General features: G+C 38.9%; 1 protein-coding gene across 1 annotated transcript in view; it reads left to right on the plus strand.

Moving 5' to 3' along the window:
• The first annotated feature begins 4860 nt into the window (after positions 1–4860).
• Positions 4861–20709, plus strand: part of st3gal5 (ST3 beta-galactoside alpha-2,3-sialyltransferase 5) — a 33050-nt gene continuing 17201 nt past the window's right edge. Inside the window, exons 1-2 of the mRNA XM_062999887.1 lie at positions 4861–4897; positions 19003–19123. Of these exons, the coding sequence (XP_062855957.1) occupies positions 19086–19123 (38 nt within the window). The 5' untranslated portion in view covers positions 4861–4897; positions 19003–19085. The remainder of the gene's footprint in view (positions 4898–19002; positions 19124–20709) is intronic.

Genomic DNA, 20709 nt, shown 5'->3' on the forward strand with positions numbered 1-20709 from the left:
TTTTTATTTTTTTTATTATTATTTTTCTCCGAATTTTCTCCCCAATTTTTCTCCCAATTTTTAGCGCTTCCAATCTGTCTTCCGCTGCTAACAGGCACACCAGACCTGCATCCAAGGAGAGCACGCCGCTGCCCCACGCCTTCTTTACACGTGTACAGCCCTCCTCTTCTCGTCCGTGCATTCTGCACGGGCGTCTCTTCTGCAAATCAGGGTCCTTACACAGCGCATGAAGACCCACCCACCCACATATAGTCCGGTCCCCCACCCTGCAGGCACTGCCAATTATGCCCGCCAGATGGCGCCCAGCCGAACCGGGAGGTTCAGAAACTCGGTGCTGGTGCGTCAGCGGAATATCTTGCTGCGCCACCTGGGCGCCTAGGCTAACTGTTCTTGGAATGTATAATTCTTTGTGGTTACACAACCAATTTTATGTGTTTTACATTGAAAGTGATGTTATTTACCATGTACATTTTAATGACATCAAAAATCTCACTCCTTAAGCCTTTTTTTATGTTTGGAAATTTAACATACTACACTCTCCCACTGACACACTAATTTAGAAAAAAAAAAACTAAATTGTCTGTAAAACACCTAAATTGCCTTAACCCATTACAATAGTGTTTTATTAGCTAAAGATAAAATAGGATTTACAAACAGTACAATTTTGTAAGTCAGGGTTGCAGAGAACGATAAGGTCAGAAATACTGTAAAACTTGTGTGTAACACCTGTGTATTATGATATAAACTATATTAAGCCCCTGTACAGCCTTTTACACTCCTCCCCTGCATTTCTTCTCATGCTGTATCTTGCGTTCTCATTGGTTGTTCGACATAGCACTCATTGCCAGTCGGGAAACAACCATTCAGATATCTGACATGCTAGATATCTCGATCCGGTTGCCGAGCGCTCGGCGAGCCGCTCGGATCGAGTTGTTGGGTAGTTCACACTTAGCGATTACGTTTTGATCGCCGAGCGAACTCCGAGTAGCTCCCGAGCCAGCAAATCTAGCGCCGACCAGTCGCCGAGCGAAAATCAGGGCAAAAAATATTTTTTGCGTTATACAAGAACAAACTAAAAAAATCGGAATCGAGAATCATTCATAAATTTGAAAATAATCAAGATTTAATTTTCGCCCAGCCCTACCATCTGTCCAAAAACTGAAGCTGAAGCAGAGGTGGACCATGCAACATGACAACGACCCAAAACAATCTAGTAACTCCACCAAGGAATGGCTCAAAAGAAAGAAATGGAGAGTTCTGGAATGGCCAAGTCAAAGTCCGGATCTTAATTCTATTGAGATGATGTGGGGTGATTTAAAATGGGCTGTGCATGCAAGAAACCCCTCAAACCTCACACAGCTGAAGAAATTCTGCATGGAGGAGTGGGAAAAACTTTCTTCAAGTCGATGTCACAGACTGGTAGATGGTTATAGGAAACGTCTAATTGAGGTTATTTCAGTCAAAGGGGGAAATACCAGCTATTAGGGCATAGGGTGTCCTAACTTTTTCCTTACAATAAATTTCCATTTTTGTTCATTACATTTTACAACTTGTGTTTAAAAGTAATTGTTTCAGTGTTATTTGTTTAATGATATAAGCTCCATCTCTCAATACTGTTCGAATCAAGCTCAAATGTCCATATGTTCAAATATGTTCAAAAAAAGGTTCTCATTGGGTGTCCTAACTTTTTTACATGACTGTAGCAACTTTAAAAGCGCAGGGTGTTTTGCGGTTTAAAATAGTTGAGAACAACATGTGATCTTGCTGTTACAGCTGCACTTCCTTTTTTATTTTGTAGGGTTCTCATCCAGATGAGTGTTAGTTGAGCTGCTTGCTTTCACAGCACTGTGAGTTTGCTGCTTAATTCAAAATTACTATTATTCTGCCCCTCTGTGATTAAACCCTGCACCTCTGTGTTCTGATTGGTTGCCCCAAAGAACCATACATCTGCAATATTGCCCATAGAAGGTTTTCATAATAAACATCTATTCCTGCATTTCAGTCCTGCGGGTGGCACGGTGGCTAAGAGGGTAGCACTGTCGCCTTACAGCAAGAAGGTCTTGGGTTCGCACCCCAGGTGGGGCGGTCCGGGTCCTTTCTGTGTGGAGTTTGCATGTTCTCCGCGTGTCTGCATGGGTTCACTCCGGGTGCTCCGGTTTCCTCCCACAGTCCAAAGACTTGCAAGTGAGGTGAACTGGAGATACTAAATTGTCCATGACTGTGTCCGATATAACCTTGTGTGAACTGATGAAGCTTGTGGAAAAAGTAACTACCGTTCCTGTCATGAATGTAACCAAAGTGTAAAACATGACGTTAAAATCGTAATAAACAAACATTTCAGTCCTGCAACACATTCCAAAAAAAGTTGGGACAGTAAAGCATTTATGTGGTTATATCAGCTATTGTTGAGTGGTGGTTCTTGATGCAGTGCCGTCTGAGGGATTGAAGGTCACGTTTAATGATATTATGCACTGTAGAGGGAGAAATATGCAAATCCCTTCCCTCTGTTTGAGGTAAAAAAAAATTTCTATTTTATTTGTGCATTTTCTTCCATTTTCTCCCAATTTAGCGTAGTCAATTTGTCAGTCAGCCCTTAGCGGAAGCCTTTTTCACCCATGTATTCTGCCAAACAGGTCCTTACACAGTGTTTGAAGACCCCACCCACATAGTCCGGTCATCCCACCTCACAGGCACTGCCAATTATGCCAGCTAGATGGTGCCCAGCCGACCGGTGGCAACGTTGAGTTTCAAACCAAGGAGTTCAGAATCTCGGCACTGGTGTGCTAGCGGAATATCCCGCTGCGCCACCTAAACATTTCAATCATTTTCTCATGCATTTGTGATAAACTGGAGATCCTTTGGCCATCTTTGCTCATCAAAGACTCTTCTTTCCTGGATGCTGCTATTAACAAATAAAATGAAGTTGAGCTGACAAAACATATACTATCTTGGGTTTAAACTGTCTTTAATCAAATAAAAGTCAAAGTAAATGTAAGAAACACTGCATTTTTATTTTATTTGCATTTTCCATACTGTCCCAACTTTTTCTGATTTGGGGTTGTATCTCCACCTGTTGGCGACTCATGTAGTGTGAAAGGTGTTGCGAGCAGGGGGGTATTCCAGAAAGCATGTTTAACAAAATTTAAGCTTAACCCTGAACTCCAAGTTGACTTATCTCGCCGTATCATAGCCAGAGTTTTTGGTTCCAGAAAAGCGGATCAGTGTTAGGTTACTCAATTTTGAGAAGACTGAACCCAGCAGAAGCACGTTTACGGTTACCTATAAACAGGTAATCTCAATGGAGTGGCGATAAAAAGAATTCACCATGGATGTAAATTAAAGAAAGAGTAGAGCGTCATATTTTACACCAATAGAGCTGGAAATATTAATGTCTGCGTATGCAGATCATGAAAATATTTTAGACGTAAAAGTAAGCAGTGTCCGTTAAAAAAGGAAGTAAAAAAAAAAAGTACATACTTTGTACTACCTAATGTTCTTACTATATCCAGCTAGATGTGGCTTAGGTTTGATTCTGGCTCTGTAGTTAATAGGAAGAAGGTTGAGGCAGGTAAAACAAGAGGGGGACCACTATCGCCTTTCACACAGGCAGAAAAACTGGTGCTGTCACAGAACAGTGGCTGGCCTATAACTGATGGATTTCCCTGGAAGAAGCTCATCAGAGCCAACCCCCCCCCAGGACACAACTGTCTATGTTCAAGGCATGTTCATTACATGTAATTCATTAGTTTGTAGTGCATAAACTGTGGAACATTTAGAAGTGCATTGATACAGTCTGAACACTTTTTAATGCCATCTTTCCAGTGATTAGTGGTGTGATTTTGGAGCCTCCTGCAACTGCAAGAGATCTGAATGTCCAAAGATCTTACCTGATGTGTATGAATACTGTTTTTATTTTTTTTGCTTAAAAATGTTGCTTATGTATATAGGGGAAAGTGGGGATGGTTGCAACACTTTCTGTATTTTCTTCAGTTTTTCAGACACTGTTTGTATTGAAAAGACAAAATTTTTATACATTTAATCCACATCTGTTAGCTACCCATCCACACAACTGTAACTATAGACAATGGGGCAGTTGCAACTTTCATCAAAATGTTATAAATCATTAATGTTATGTCATTAATGTTATGTCATTAATTTGGCTGTATAAAGACTAATACTAGTAAAAGGGAACAAAAATATATAGGCCCTGTTGTTAAGTAACAATCATGTTTGGTTAATAATTAAGATCCATTTAAATTACAAAATATTTTAGCTTACTAAACTGTGTGTGTGTGTGTGTTTGTGAAAGGTATTCTATATTAATCCATAACATTCCATCCATACTGCTATAACAAGCCTTTTCATTGATATGTTGCAACTGTCCCTACATCCTTAATCCCTTGACATCCTCAATAAAACTTGCTGTGTTAGCTTGACACAATTGCTTTGATGCATGATAGCTATGCTTGTTAAAGGCTAAGAAAACACAGATTAAAAAATTTTAGTTTACAATGTTTCAAACAATTTAGAAAGTATGCCAAAAATCTGAAAATGAAAAAAATACCATTCTACTTTAAAAAAAATTTCTTGTAGAAGGAATAGTTACATGTGGCTGCTTTTTTTTCAGGAAAGGTACGTGTCTAATTGAGCATATGGATTATAAATGTCAGTATGATAGCTTCATCCCTGATTGGAAAAATAAGCTATGTTGCAACCGTCCCCACTCTCCCCTAATTGTCTGCGATGAAAACGGACAATTAGGTCCGTGGTTGTTGTATACTGTATCTTTCTATGCCTGACCATACTCCAGTCCACTAGATGGCGGTAAAAAAAATCAACCGCTTTTATTCAAAGAAGAAGATGGACAGCTTTTTGTCAACGTTACTTAATGTGTAAGGTATGTGCTTTTACCCATTTTTTGTTTAATGAACGGAGCACTTTTAGACAAGGTCAAATCACTAAGTACACACACACACACACACACGTATACATATATACTAATTTATCTTAATATTTATTTTAATACTTTTTAGTAAGTTTTAAAACAGTACGCGATCAAATAAAGCAGGCCTTTCTGGCAATCGGTTGTATTTCAGCTTTCTTTTATAAAAAAAGAAAGCGTTGTTTAGAAATTGTGACGGAAAATGTAGATATCTAAAATTAAACATAAAATCTAAAATTAAAGAGATACTGATCGCTTAACCCTTATATTGTGTTTGGGTCAAATTTTACCCGTTTTTAAGTTCAGGTATGTAAAAAGTACCATTAGCTTTTTAGTATTGGAACAAGATTTCATGGTATCCTCAGAAACAGCTATTTTAACACAACAAAACACATTTTCATAATTGTAGTCCATTCTGAATGTCTGTAATAAAAAAAAGTGACATTTGTGGTGTTATGGGCGAAATATGACCCGCCATAGAATACTGGCTGTTGCGTCTACTACATGAAAGGTGCGGGTTGCTCTGTGGATCAAATCTGGCGCAATTCACACACACACACACACACACACACACACACACACACACACACACACCTACACACCTTCAAAAGGAGGCTTTTTCTGGAATAGTTGGGGAGGACTCTGGTATATCCCCACATTGAAAGACGCCAGCAGCTGCCCCGAACCCAAGCCTCTGTCAATTTGGTGAGAGAGCTTCAGGCTACACCCACACCAGCATCCTGTACATGGAACCAGACAGGCGATGCTAGGGGGAACAAGAGATAGAGGTGCCAGTGTTGCCCCTTCAACAAGGACAGAAAAACTAGCACCACTTGCCACACATGTAAGAAACACATCTGCAAGGAGCACACTAAAACAATCACATACTGTGATATATGCATGTAAACAACACGCACATGCACACACACAAAATATTGTTTTTATGTTCAATTTATAGTTTAATTTTCAATTTACACCTGCTATTCTGAGTAAAATAAAGTTGGTTTTATGAAAAAGTGAAAAAATCTATACGGGTCAAAATTGACCCGTAGCAGCACTGATGTCACTATAGATAATAATGTTTAGATTAAAAAAAAATACAAACAATATTTGCTCAGTGTGCTCTGATATTAGTCTGTTAGACTCAGATAATATCCTTACATTGTTTCTTCACTATAGGAAATTCACTACAATGTATTTAAACAGGTTTTTTTATTGAAAATGAGTGGTATATTGTGAGATGAAAAGTTTATGGAGCCAAAAAAAAAAAATTTAAAACAGTGTTTACATGGATTTAAATACAAACTAAGTTAGCTATCAGGTGAGAAACAAAATTGGATGATAACTATTGTTTTTGAGTATTTTTTTAGGCTGTTTTAAATCGGGTCAAATTTGACCCGCTAACACTAAAGATGTGGGCAGCTTTCTAACACAATATAAGGGTTAAGTACTCCTATGCGTAGTTCAACTACGCATGATAAAATACTTTTGGAATTTGGGAATGTTTACAAAACATCTTGTTCAAAACGAATTGTTCAAATCTGCCCTCTCCCAAATATAGTTATGGAAAGCTTCTTATACGTCATGAATATAAAATAATTTCTCAGGTTAACAAACTACCAAAATGTATGTCATATTCTATTTGAATAGTTCTAATTGTTTATCTGTTTTACCTTATCAGTTTGTATAATATGTAATATTACACTTGTTCAAGCCCGTTTCATGCTGTATTCGTGTTGTATGTTTAATGTTGAATCCTGTCTGTGCAACCACTTGTTTTTCCCTATTTATTACATGACTTATGGAATTACTATGGATAAACTCCCTTCAAGAAGACAGGTTGCATAAGAAATCACAGATTCTTGTTTTTAGTGCATTTTACAAAATGTGCAAAATTTTTGTCTATACTTTTTTATTTACATTTTTAACACCGAATTGGACTGCAGTTGTAGCATGCACATAAAGGGGCCTGGCATTGTATTGCTAACATAATACTACTACTACTAATAATAATAATAAAAAGGCAACCGTTAGGCTGGTGAACTTGCAGTAGTTTGTGGTTCAGGAATAGGTGATCACATCTTGATCTTTTGAAAGTTCAGGTGAGGAATCTTCATGAGTTGATTCTTGGCTGGAGACATCTAAAATATAGTCATTAGTTTCCACCTGGACTGAATCATCACTGGAATTAATTGAGGGCAACAATTATTTTGTTTGTACAGTGTATGAGACCAGACCAGTCTGTGCTACTACAATGGCTGGAACCCATTTTTCACCCTTGCTAATGTTCTGAGCAATAACATTATTTCCTGTATAGAAGTTTCTCTGCTTGACTTTTCTTCATCTCTCTATCTGAGCTCTTTGCTGTGACTGTACAGTTTGCTTGATTTTAGGGGTTTTATGAGATCAAGCCTAGTACGAAGTTGTTGCTTCATCATAGCGAAAGCTGGAGTTACCTTGGTGGTAGCATGAGGTGTTTTGACTATTTTAAGCTTTACTCAAGGCTTGCTTGACATGAAAGCAATTGGTCAATACAAAGCAATACAGCAAATATAAAAAGTCAATTTATTCAATTCCAAATTTAATATACCCCATGATAGACACCATATAAAGTTCAGTTGTTCTAGTACAGCGGTGTCAAACTCACGGCCCGCGGGCCAGATCCGGCCCGCCATGTCATTTTATGTGGCCCGCGAGAGGTTTAACGACTGTATGATTGTTGTGATGGTTCGAGTCGTTACAGAGACGCGCTTATAATTTAACGGGACTCCTGCGCCTTTAAGAGACAACCGTGACATCGTAGTCATGGCAACTAACTTTAACCTTCGCTAAGAAGCCATGTGACTTTTACGGCAAAGAGAACGCGAAGTAGCGTAGTCAGTAATGTAAACAATAATAAATAAATACAAATCATTATCTTTCAGTATAATACCAAAGCATCGTCTGTAATGCCAAGTTCACACTACACGATTTTTGGCCAGATTTCGATCGCGACTGGTCGGCGCTAGATTTGCCGGCTCGGGAGCAACTTGCCGTTCACTCGGCGATCGAAACTCGGCACTCAGTCGCTGTGTGTGAACTATCCAACAACTCGATCCAACCGGCTCGCCGAGCGCTCGGCGACCGGATTGAGATTTCTAGCATGTCAGATATCTGATCTCAGTTGCACGTCTGGCAATGAGTGCTCTGTTGAACAGCCAATGAGAACGCAAGATACGGTGTGAAGGGAAAGGCAGGAGAGGAGGGTACCGGTACATAATATAAGACAGTGACATAATATAGTTTATATCAGAATACACCGGCACACACACACAAGCTTTACAGTATTTCTGACTTGATCGTTCTCTACAAAACACCAAGGTTGCATTGCAAAAATATTAATTAACCTCCAACTTACTATAGAACAATCCATACTGTTCGTGTTGCCAAATCCACTCAGATTCATTTATTTTTCCTCCTTGATTTTACGCTGCACATCAGCGCACAAACTTTGATCACTCGCTACTTGTTGACGTGCATTTTTGGACGTGGTATCATTAAACCCCTCGTCACTTCTCGCGTTTGTTTTCGTGACAAAACGTAGTTTGGGAGACCAGAGAAGCTCGCCTGAGATTCCAGTTGGTGATAGATGGTGTAGTGTGAAACCCCCTATCGCCGATCAGTCGTGTAGTGTGAAATATGAAAGACTGAAAGACTCCCGAGTGCAAGAGATCCAGTCGTGTAGTGTGAACTGTACAGTGACCCGACAAATCAGAAAGTCGTGTAGTGTGAACTTGGCATAAGTAGTGGCGTTTATATTCTCAGTTGTTAGTAAATGTTTAGTGAGTATCACAGCGTTTTAGTTACAAATGTATCATAATTAAATACTGTTGTTACGTTACTATAGCAATTAGTATCTTTACACAAAATTTTAACTCGTTAGCGTTATTTTACGTTTGGTTAAATCTCATATTGTACCAGATTACACTTGACTACAGCTGTGTGCCTTTACTGTATTAAGTTCTTTATTGTTTTTATTGTATTTTTACTTCATTTTGATGCACACAGTGTATCACACAGCTGGCGAGCAAATAAAACCGACTGTATTCTGAAGAGAGCTGTCTGTCTGTGTGTCTAGCAGGGAAAGGGGGATAAACTATTAGTGAGGGCAGAATGATTGTCTTAAAAATACACTGTAAAATCCTAAACAAACTGCATCTTTCAAAATGCATGCTGATTTTGTGACCTGCAAAGTGACACAGCCCGCCAGTAGATGATGTTACACATATTTGCACATGATCCTAAAATGTACAAGAAGATAAGTAAGAAAATTTAAGCATAAGGAGGAAATTTAATGAAAGTGAAAACAAGTTTGTGCTTCAGGAAGAGAAACCGGTGCGTCTCTTATGAGGCCATGTCTGTGGTAAAGTAGGACAATATAAATGCAGAATTCGGCCTCCAAGAAAAACAACAGACAGCAATCACAGCAGGATACGTTACAATCGGCCCTTTGAGGGCCACCATAATGCTGATGTGGCCCTCGGTGAAAATGAGTTTGACACCCCTGTTCTAGTATGATATTCCTGACATGTACCTAGTCTACAAAAAGCTTAAAAAGCATCAAATGAATTGTTGAAGGGTATCAGTCAACATAAACACATTTCCAAGGCAATGAATATACCAGGGAACACAGTGAAGATGGTCATCAAAACGTGGTTAAAATATGGCACAACAGTCACATTACCAAGGACATCCCTCCAAAATTGATGAAAAGAAAAGAAAAGCTCTGGGAGGCTGCCAAGTGGCCTACATTAAAGGAACTGCAGCAATTTCTCATTGTTAACCACTCCAGTCCACAACTTGAAACAGTGGTAAGCCTTGCTAGGAGTGACCAGCCTACCAAAATTTCACTAAAGAACTCAGACTAACACCCAAAGAGTTGTTGGGCTTACCTGCCTCATTTAAGGTCAGTTCACACAATTCTGCAATATGGAATCTGGTTTGGTGAGAGAGTTCTGTGTCAAACTGCAACCATGACCACCTACCTAGCTACTTGTTTCACCAACCATTTCACACGTGGTTGTGGCCTTGATGCTTTCCTCTCTACACTTAGCTAAAGAGGTAGAAAGAAAAAAGAAAAACTGGGGAGTTGATTCAACAAACTGATATACAGGGGTTGGACAATGAAACTGAAACACCTGTCATTTTAGTGTGGGAGGTTTCATGGCTAAATTGGACCAGTCTGGTGGCCAATCTTCATTAATTGCACATTGCACCAGTAAGAGCAGAGTGTGAAGGTTCAATTAGCAGGGTAAGAGCACAGTTTTGCTCAAAATATTGCAATGCACACAACATTATGGGTGACATACCAGAGTTCAAAAGAGGACAAATTGTTGGTGCACGTCTTGCTGGCGCATCTGTGACCAAGACAGCAAGTCTTTGTGATGTATCAAGAGCCACGGTATCCAGGGTAATGTCAGCATACCACCAAGAAGGACAAACCACATCCAACAGGATTAACTGTGGACGCAAGAGGAAGCTGTCTGAAAGGGATGTTCGGGTGCTAACCCGGATTGTATCCAAAAAACATAAAACCACGGCTGCCCAAATCACGGCAGAATTAAATGTGCACCTCGACTCTCCTGTTTCCACCAGAACTGTCCGTCGGGAGCTCCACAGGGTCAATATACACGGCCGGGCTGCTATAGCCAAACCTTTGGTCACTCGTGCCAATGCCAAACGTCGGTTTCAATGGTGCAAGGAGCGCAAATCTTGGGCTGTGGACAATGTGAAACATGTATTGTTCTCTGATGAGTCCACCTTTACTGTTTTCCCCACATCCGGGAGAGTTACGGTGTGGAGAAGCCCCAAAGAAGCGTACCACCCAGACTGTTGCATGCCCAGAGTGAAGCATGGGGGTGGATCAGTGATGGTTTGGGCTGCCATATCATGGCATTCCCTTGGCCCAATACTTGTGCTAGATGGGCGCGTCACTGCCAAGGACTACCGAACCATTCTGGAGGACCATGTGCATCCAATGGTTCAAACATTGTATCCTGAAGGTGGTGCCGTGTATCAGGATGACAATGCACCAATACACACAGCAAGACTGGTGAAAGATTGGTTTGATGAACATGAAAGTGAAGTTGAACATCTCCCATGGCCTGCACAGTCACCAGATCTAAATATTATTGAGCCACTTTGGGGTGTTTTGGAGAAGCGAGTCAGGAAACGTTTTCCTCCACCAGCATCACGTAGTGACCTGGCCACTATCCTGCAAGAAGAATGGCTTAAAATCCCTCTGACCACTGTGCAGGACTTGTATATGTCATTTCCAAGACGAATTGACGCTGTATTGGCCGCAAAAGGAGGCCCTACACCATACTAATAAATTATTGTGGTCTAAAACCAGGTGTTTCAGTTTCATTGTCCAACCCCTGTAAGCTTTGGATTTGGCCATACTGTGGAAAGGAGTCTAAGAGCCTCATTACAGCTTTTTCCACCTTCAACAGAGATTGTGGGAGATTTAGCTGTCAGCAATATTAGTGGAAGGGGTAAATACCTTTGCTCAGGCAGGTGACTGTGTATCTGTGCAAGCATGCAGTTGGTGGGGTCCCAATACTTTAGTGTATGTGTGTGTGTGCAATCATGTAGTTGGTGGGGGTGTGAATACTTTTGCTAGCGCAGGTCTCTGTACCTGTGCAAGAATGCACTTGGTGGGGGTGTGGCAGGTGTCTGTGTGTGTAAGCATGCACTTGGTGGGGGTCTGAATAATTTTGCTTAGGCAGGTGACTATGTGTATGTGCGTATGTGCAAGCATGCACTTCGTAGGGGTACGAATACTTTTGGTCATGTAGGTGGCTGTGTGTGTGTAAGTATGCAGTTGTTGGGTGTGTGAATACTTTTGCTTAGGCAGGTGACTGTGTGTAGTTGGGCAAGCATTTAGTTGGTGGCATGGTCATGCAGGTGAGTGAGTGAGTGTGTGTTTGAGTAAGAGAATATATTTGCTCAGGCAGGTGACTGTGTGTCTGTATAAGCATGCAGTTGGTGTGGGTCTTAATACTTTTGGTTATGCAGGTGACTGTGTGTGTAAACACACAAGCCATAAAGTTGGTGGGGGCTTGAATACTTTTGCTCAGGAAGGTAAGTGTCTGTGTGTGCAACCTACCAGGCAAGTACATTAGATCAACCTGCCTTTCAAAAAATAAATGAAAGTGAGTAGGGCAAATAAGGGGGATTAAAATGGAATGAAAGGGTGCTGTTTACACTTGTGTCATCAATAGGACAAATGTTGGAACGACATCGATATTTAAAAAATCCCAGACAAAGAATGAGTGTAATAATCATTACAATAATGATAATAACAGAAAACAATAGCCTACTGCAATCACACTAATAATAATAATAATAAGTTAACTAGAGAGAGAGAGAGAGATTTTTGTAAAGGTTGTGTGTGTTATAGAGTCAGCTGTATTGACTATGTCAGAAACAAGGACTTCAAATTAGTTAGTTATAAGTAGGGATGCATCGATACCATTTTTTCCCAACCGAGTACGAGTACAAGTACATGTATTTTTGTACTCGCCGATACCGATACCGATACCTATTTAGAAAGATGCAATCTGGAGCATTATGGAATAGTGTAGTTTTTAGTGTAAAATAGTGCAGTGGAACAGTTGCTTGGGTTGCCATCACTAATTGTAAAAAAAAAAACACCGCACAGCCATCATTGAGAAAGCTTCTGACAAGCTAACGTAAACGTTCATTAATAAACGCACGTAATTAACGTTGTGCACATCATACATGCGATGCGATTCTGCTGATTGAAATATTTACTTTAAAAAGATAATACAGTCCGATCCCATCTGAGCCGATTCTATCAGCACATACATTCGTGGTTCACCTCGGTAAATCGTAAACGACTCTGAGTCGGCTCCCGCTCTGTGGTAATAACCAGTATAATTAAGCCTGAGCTTTATAAGGTAAGCGAGTCACACAGAATGTTCTGTAGTAGTTGGTGTTTATTTACAACCGCATCATTCATTATAACAGTAAACACGGAGAGATGACTGAGAAGGCATAGTCGTAGGGCTAAGCACCAAACTTTTCAGGTCCACATGTCCAACAGGTTTTCCATACTTAGTGACACACCCACTGAAAAGCCTGTTATAAAAGTGCTCTGGTTATAGGAGACTTTCAGCTTCGGCACATGCGTATTGCAACCCCCATAGAGACACCAGCGACCATAGTCACCTGTATTCCGGGAGGCAGGGCGCCCGACGTCAGAGCAAAGTGCTGGCTAATGCTAACCGTAAATTTTTTGTTATTGTTATTTATGTCGGCACGAATGATGTTCATTTGAGGCAGTCTGAGGTTACGAAGAGTAATGTTAAGGAGGTGTGTAAGTTGATTTGTAAAATCAACTCTTATAACTAGAGATGCATGTATTTGCCCGATACCGCGCTCATTAACTCGTACTCGTACTCGCAAATGAGGCTCCGATACTAAACATCCGATACCGTGTACCTAGTGCACGTTGCTGCGTTAACGCAGGGATTTTCAACCTGTGGGGCTGACCGGGGGGCGTGACATTACAAATAGTATGTTTAAGCTGATTACTATTTATTGACCCCCTGGTCCTAATTTAGAATTTCTTTATGAATTTGCTGCCAAATTAGTCTTATTAACTGAAAAAGCTTTAATTGTTGGAGACCTTAATATTTATAATGAAAATAAATATGATCCGCTTAAAATTGCGTTTAATTCTATTTTATAATCTATAGGTATTACCCAAAATGTAACAGGACCCAGTCACCGCTGTAAACATACCTTAGACCTAATACTAACTTATGGTTGTTTTACCACAAAACGACTTGATTTCTGATCACTTTCTCCTAATATATAAAATGTCCCTATCTAATAATGTACAGCGACCACATAGTTTTAAATCTAAGTGTACTATTACATCTGCAACTGCAGCTGCGTTCATAAACAGCCACCAATTCGACATCAATTATGCCACCATCAGAGCCTAAAGAGCTAGATACATGTAAAGTTCATATTCTGCACAACCTTAGATAGTGTAGCCTCAGTTAAAACTAAATTGATTAGGGAGAAAAAGCTTGCTCCATGGTACAATGACCACACATGCGCTCTAAAACAAGCAGCACGGAAATTTGATTGCAAATGGCAAAGCGCTACATTGAAAGTGTATAAAATCGCATGGAAAGATGCCCTAACTTAAACATGTACTTATAAAAGCTAAAGATTTATATCATCTTCCTTAATAGAGAATAATATAAACAATCCTGGATCCAGTGTCCAAACTAAAAATGTCAATGAAACTGAATCTAATATGCCAATTGACTGTACCAGTGTTGATTTTTTTCAATTCTTTAACGATAAGATAATCGATTATGGAATACGCCAATTAGAAAAAATGTGCATCGACGTGTTGCAAAGGTGGCCATGCCCACTGATAACACTGATTTTTCTGGGGAAGCTGCAGCTAAAGAACATGCACACAAGCATCTAAATTGTGGAAGTGTTTTTGACATTTACTTCTCCACCCTAGTGTTATATATTAGGGATTTTAACATGTTGTTAGTAGTGCTATGTTAGTAGTAGTCACTAAAAAGTAGATTTTTTTTTTTACCTGTATTCATCGCCCCATGTTAGTAAAGTAAATTTAACAGTTAAGGTAATTTCTGCACCATTGCTGTTGCGGTAGAGTAATGTAGCATCAGAGCCTGTTGCTCTATCCTGTAAATCGTTTTATTTATTTTCTTGCACTTCATCGATGTACAAATAATTACCAGTGATTAACTTAACTATGTATTACACCAGAATGAAGTACAGTGGTGTTCAAAAAAATAGCAGTCCAACACCATTGATGAATCACTGTTTTCTACATAGCAAATAATTTACTTGAAAGTGTAGTAGAGTAATGAAAACAAAACAAACCCAACAATTCTGAGTAATCAAAGCATTGATTGAAAGGGGGTTCAAAATAATAGCAGTGAGGAGTTCAGTTGGTGAAGTCATTCATTCTGCAGAAGAACGGGTGTCAATTTTGGCCCTTATTTAAGGTAGGAGGGTGGCAAATGTTGCACAGGTTGGTCATAGCGCATTTCCTTCTGAAATACTGGGTAAAATGGGTTGTTCCAGACATTGTTCTGATGAACAGCATACTTTGATTAAAAAGTTGATCGTAGAGGGAAAAAACATACAGAGAAGTGCAGCAAATTATAGGCTGCTCAGCTAAAATGATCTCAAATGCCTTGAAGTGACAACCAAAACCTGAAAGACGCGAAAGGAAGCGTGGAACTACTGTTCGAAAGGATCAAAGAATAGCCAAAATGGCAAATACTCAGCCAATGATCACCTCCAGAAAGATCAAGGAACATCTGAAGTTACTAGTGAGTACAGAAGATGATCAAGTGGAGCCAATTTACCAGCAAGAACTCCTTGCAAAGTCCCGTTGTTAAGAAAAAGACGTGTCCTGAATGGGTTCACATTTGTCAAGGAACACATTGACTGGTCCAAAGAGAAAAGGCTCAACATTTTGTGCACTGGTGAAAGCAAAATTGTTCTTTTTGGGTCTAGTGGCCGTAGACAGTATGTCAGACGATCCTCGAGCACTGAATTCAAGCCAAAGTACACTGTGAAGACAGTAAAGCATGGTGGTACAAAATGATATGGGGATGTTTTTCATACCATGGTGTTATGCCTATTTATGGCATACGAGGGATCATGGATCAGTTTAAATATATCAGAATACTTGAGGAGATCATGTTGCCCTATGTCGAAGAAGAAATGTCCTTAAAATGGGTGTTTCAACATGACAATGACCCAAAACATCTTGGTTACAGACAAACGAGATTGAGGTAATAGAGTGGCCAGCACAATCCCCTGACTTCAGTCCCAGAGAGAACTTGTGGGCTGACATCTGAAATGCGTTCTTTTGAGGCAAAATTCAAAATTGCAGAAGAACTGTGGAATGTCGTCTAATCATCCTGGACTGGAATACCTGTTCAGGGGTGCCAGAAGTTGGTCGACTCCATACAACACAGATCTTGGAAACAATTGTTATGCCACTAAATATTAGTCCAGTAATTTAAAGTAAAGTGAAATCTCAAACATTTTTTTCAGTTTATACATAAATTTTTTGAGTTTTTAAAGAAAAATGCTGGCACTGCTATTTTTTTGAACAGCCTAATATTCATTTTTCTTAACTTTCTGTAAAGGATTAACACAAACTGGCTAAATTTTGTTAATGTTTTGATTTAGAATTGAAAGTGTAGTGCAGTGCATTTGCATTTATGGAAATAAAAGTTATTATAATGATTTTGTGCTTTATTCGCTTTTTTAAAATCACTGCTATTTTTTTGAACACTGCTGTAATTGAAGTTTTAAGTCTAGTTTTCAAGTAGAATATTGATTCTATATTTCTGGTAAAGAGTTGCTGTGACGTTCAATGATAAATAAAGCTGTCACAGCTATTTCAATTTGAGGTCTAGTGTTTTTCTGATGAGATACCTGACAACACAGTAGTGATTATGCCCCCATCATTGTAATTCTGAAATGCTGTCTGTATCTCATTTTAAGGGTTAGGCAAAGAAGTGTGTGGCTTTTTCCACAAAAAAATACCCTAGTCAGTGCACACCCCAGATGGCTGCTGAGCTTTCTAATAGCATTCTCCAGTTAATTGTTTAGACAAAAAGAGTATTACCTAAACTGCACCAATTTTCACTGTAAAACAATTTTATTTTGGACTGGTGGTATTCATCTTAAAAGTGACTTTGCATTGTTGTTGTTAAATGTATAGCACTATAGGGACAGTGGTAGCCTAATGGGTAGGGCATTGAGCTATCAACTGAAAGATTAAGAGTTCGAATCCCAGCTCTGCCATGCAGCCACTGTTGGGCACTTGAGCAAGGCCCTTAACCCTCTCTGCTCTAGCGGTGCCATACAATGGCTGACCCTGCGATCTGACCCCAGCGTTCTAACAAGCTGGGATATGCGAAGAAATAATTTTGTTGTACTGAGCATTTGTATATGTATATATGACAAATAAAGGCATTTTATATTCCTTTACTTGAATTTTACAAGCTCTTGCTTTAATTTTATGGGAGATTTTATGTTTGACATTACAATTAAGGTACCTTTTAACTTTTTATTTTATTAATGTCCTCTGATAATAGATATGTCTCTTTTCTTGTTCTATTAGATCTTAGTGCAGCGTTTGATGCTGTAGATCATAACATCTTACTGGATAGGCTAGAAAATACAGTAGGTGTTGAGGGACTCACACTCTTTTGGTTTAAATCCTATTTTTTACTGACCGCTCTCAATTTATCTATGTAAATAATAAATGCTCGAAAACTACAAAAGTAAAGTATGGTGTTTCACAGGGGTCAGTATTGGGATCTCTATTATTTACACTCTATATGCTACCAATTGAAAAAATAATTCATAAACAATCAATTTTCATTGCTATGTAGCTTTCACACAGCTGTAAATATCAGTCAAACCCAATGACACTAACACAGTTAGTAAGACTGAACATTGGGTAAACGACATAAAAGACAGGATGTCATGTAAGGTTCTTTTACTTCTTTTACTAATGCAGATAAAACAGAAGTATTACTTGTTGGATCTAAGGCTAAACCTAAACACTTTCTACTCAGCTCAGATGTTAAAAACTTGGGTTAGATTTATTAATTAATTGGGATTAATAATATTACTAGAGTTGCATTCTTTCGTTTGCGTAACATTTCTAAAATCAGAAATATACTATTTGTTAATGACGCTTAAAAACTGATCCATGCCCAACTTCTCGGTTAGATTATTGTAATGCTTTTCTCACTGGATGCTCTACTAAACAAACTCCAGTTGGTTCAAAATGCAGCAGCTTGAGTGCTAACCAGAACTACAAAGTTTGATCATATTAGTCCTGTTCTATCATCTCTACACTGGCTGCCAATTAAATTACTCATTAATTACAAAATACTTTTACTAACCTATATATTACTTATAGTTCCTAGAATTAAAAAAAACAAAATCACAGCTGCTGGTAGAGCATTTTCTTACAAAACTCCACAACTTTGGAATAATCTCCCTGTCTCTGTTTGGGATTCAGACACAGTCTCAATGTTCAAGTACAGATTGAAAACATATTTATGTACTCAGGCTTTTGATTAGTCTTAGAGGTGTGGGGCTCTGGGGTCTGGGCAGTCTGGTGCTCTCATGTTTGTCAGAATTGCTGGCACTGTGTCTTGGCTTCTGGCTGTGCCTGATTTCTTACCCATAGGATTGGAGCTGCCACCCGATTTTAGACAAAGGCGCAGAGCTTGGGAGTTCTAGGTCATAGAAACTTCTGGTGATTAGGGAAGTTGGGTTGCTGTTGTCCTGTCTCTCTTGTCCGATCACAGAAAGCTTTCATGACTGTTACTTGCTCGACCTCCCTTTTAGTTATGCTGTAATAATTAGGAGTGCCGGAGTCCAATGCTACTCTCTGCAGACCTGACATTTTACTCTTAATGATTTTACATTTTATGTTGTTTTACCACCCGAGGTTGAAGACTGCAAGTCGAGACTGCTGTGCCAACAATTCTGCTCCTGCTAGATATGACGGGACCCTGTCGTTTTTGCACCAAAAATGTCAAGAACTCACTACGGATTTTATCACAGACTTGACTGAATAATAAAAACTCCAACTGTTTACATTATAATGGCCAGTTATAACTTTTAGTTCAGTTTAATTTTGTGTAAGTATGATTTGTGTATATCCTATTTGTCCTCCAGGCCACCCAAAGAGGATGGGGGTCCTTGCTGAGTCTAGTTCCTCTGAAGGTTTCTTCCTGTATTTTTAAGGGTGTTTTCCCCTGCCACTGTCGCCCTCGGCTTGCTCAACAGGGGTTTTTGGTCTGTTGGTCCTGGATTCTGTAAAGTTACTTTGAGACAATGTCCATTGTAAAAAGCGCTATACAAATAAATTTGACTTGACTAGTCTTGACAACTGTGTTTTTTATTAAGTACTTTGCACCTGAAATCTAACTTTTTTATTTGTTTGTTTTTAGAATGAGGTGTTATCATCTAAAAATGACAACAGATTATCTGGGTACATGAAAAATAAAATAGGGTCCAGATACCTACTGACAGGATGAGGAAAGTGATGCCATTGTGCCATTTTTCTATATGGTAAGACAAACAGTCATTATTTGCATATTTTGCCTGTTATGTTCCCATTTAGCTGGTGTTTGGTGTAAATATGACAGCAATATCAAATAGATGAGGTAATATATATTACTAACTCTAAGCTTGCACTTGTTAATAACTGTCATATTTGCATCTTGGCTTATCATATTTGATACTTGAGTTTTAGAGACATTTACATCATCAGTATGTATATCGTTTTTCTGAAAACCTTGAAATGTGCAATTAGATGCAAGTCTCCCCCTGATTGATCATTCGTCTACTGCATGCATCCAAGAACCTTTAATTAAGACATTCAAAATGGCCTTCGTCAATCAGTGACCCACCTGTGGTTTTGCATGGATGTTTTTACCAATTTTATAAGATAAGGTTAATAATAAGGTTAATAAACAATTGATGCAACGTATAATTACTTAATATTTTGTAATTTATTTTGTTGTAAAATCGTGTTGAATATTTGTTTATCAAATTATACCTGTGAACGAGTGTGCATCGTGTCCAGGGTTTTCCCAATCAGCTAAACTCCCACTGGACCGAAAGCAAGCTTCCCCGGTCAAAATTGCACAGGGTGGGATGAAGTCAAGGCTGTTTGATGAGGTTGTTTCTGTACATTGCTTAATAATTGTCTGTTATCCTATTAGCTTCTAAACACTGCAATATATATTTGAAAGTGATATTATCATTGCTGCTCACATTATTTGTGATATTATATGTTGGATTCCAATTAGCTTCTGATCACTGCAATATATTTTTTGAAAGTGATAAACAGTAATTTCTGCTCATATTATATTTGATAGGGATGTCCCAATCCGATCTCAAAGATCGGAATCGGGGCCGATCAAGGCATTTTTTAACTGATCGGTATCGGCTTTACTAAGGCCGATCCTAAGCCTGATCCTTTGTTTTACATCAGCATGTCCGCTGTGTGGAAATACTTTCAATTGGAATACTTTCAATTGGATACTCTCCAGACCTCAACCCTATAGAAAATTTGTGGAGGGAGTTGAAAGTCCGTGTTGCCCAGCGACAGCCCCAAAACATCACTGCTCTAGAGGAGATCTGCATGGAGGAATGGGCCAAAATACCAGCTGTCGCTGTCGTGTGTGCAAACCTGGTGAAGACTTACAGGAAACATTTGACCTCTGTCATTGCCAACAAGGTTATGTTACAAAGTATTGAGTTGAACTTTTGTTATTGACCAAATACTTATTTTCCACCATAATTTACAAATAAATTCTTTAAAATCCTACAATGTGATTTCCTGGATTTTTTTTTTCTCATTTTGTCTCTCATAGTTGAAGTGTACCTATGATGAACATTACAGACCTCTCTCATCTTTCTAAGTTGGAGAACTTGCACAATCAGTGGCTGACTAAATACTTTTTGGCCTCACTATATATATATTTTGTCTGATCAACGAATTTCTTTTGTTAATATACAACGATTCCTGCATTTCAGGCCTGCAACACCTTTCTAAAAAGTTAGAAGTCATTTAATGATATGCACTTTAGAGGGAGAAATATGCAAATTCCTTCCAGTGATTCTTTAAGGAACATTATTTACATAAAAGT

This window comes from Trichomycterus rosablanca, chromosome 8 (genome assembly GCF_030014385.1).
Source record: "Trichomycterus rosablanca isolate fTriRos1 chromosome 8, fTriRos1.hap1, whole genome shotgun sequence".
Lineage (NCBI taxonomy): Eukaryota > Metazoa > Chordata > Actinopteri > Siluriformes > Trichomycteridae > Trichomycterus > Trichomycterus rosablanca.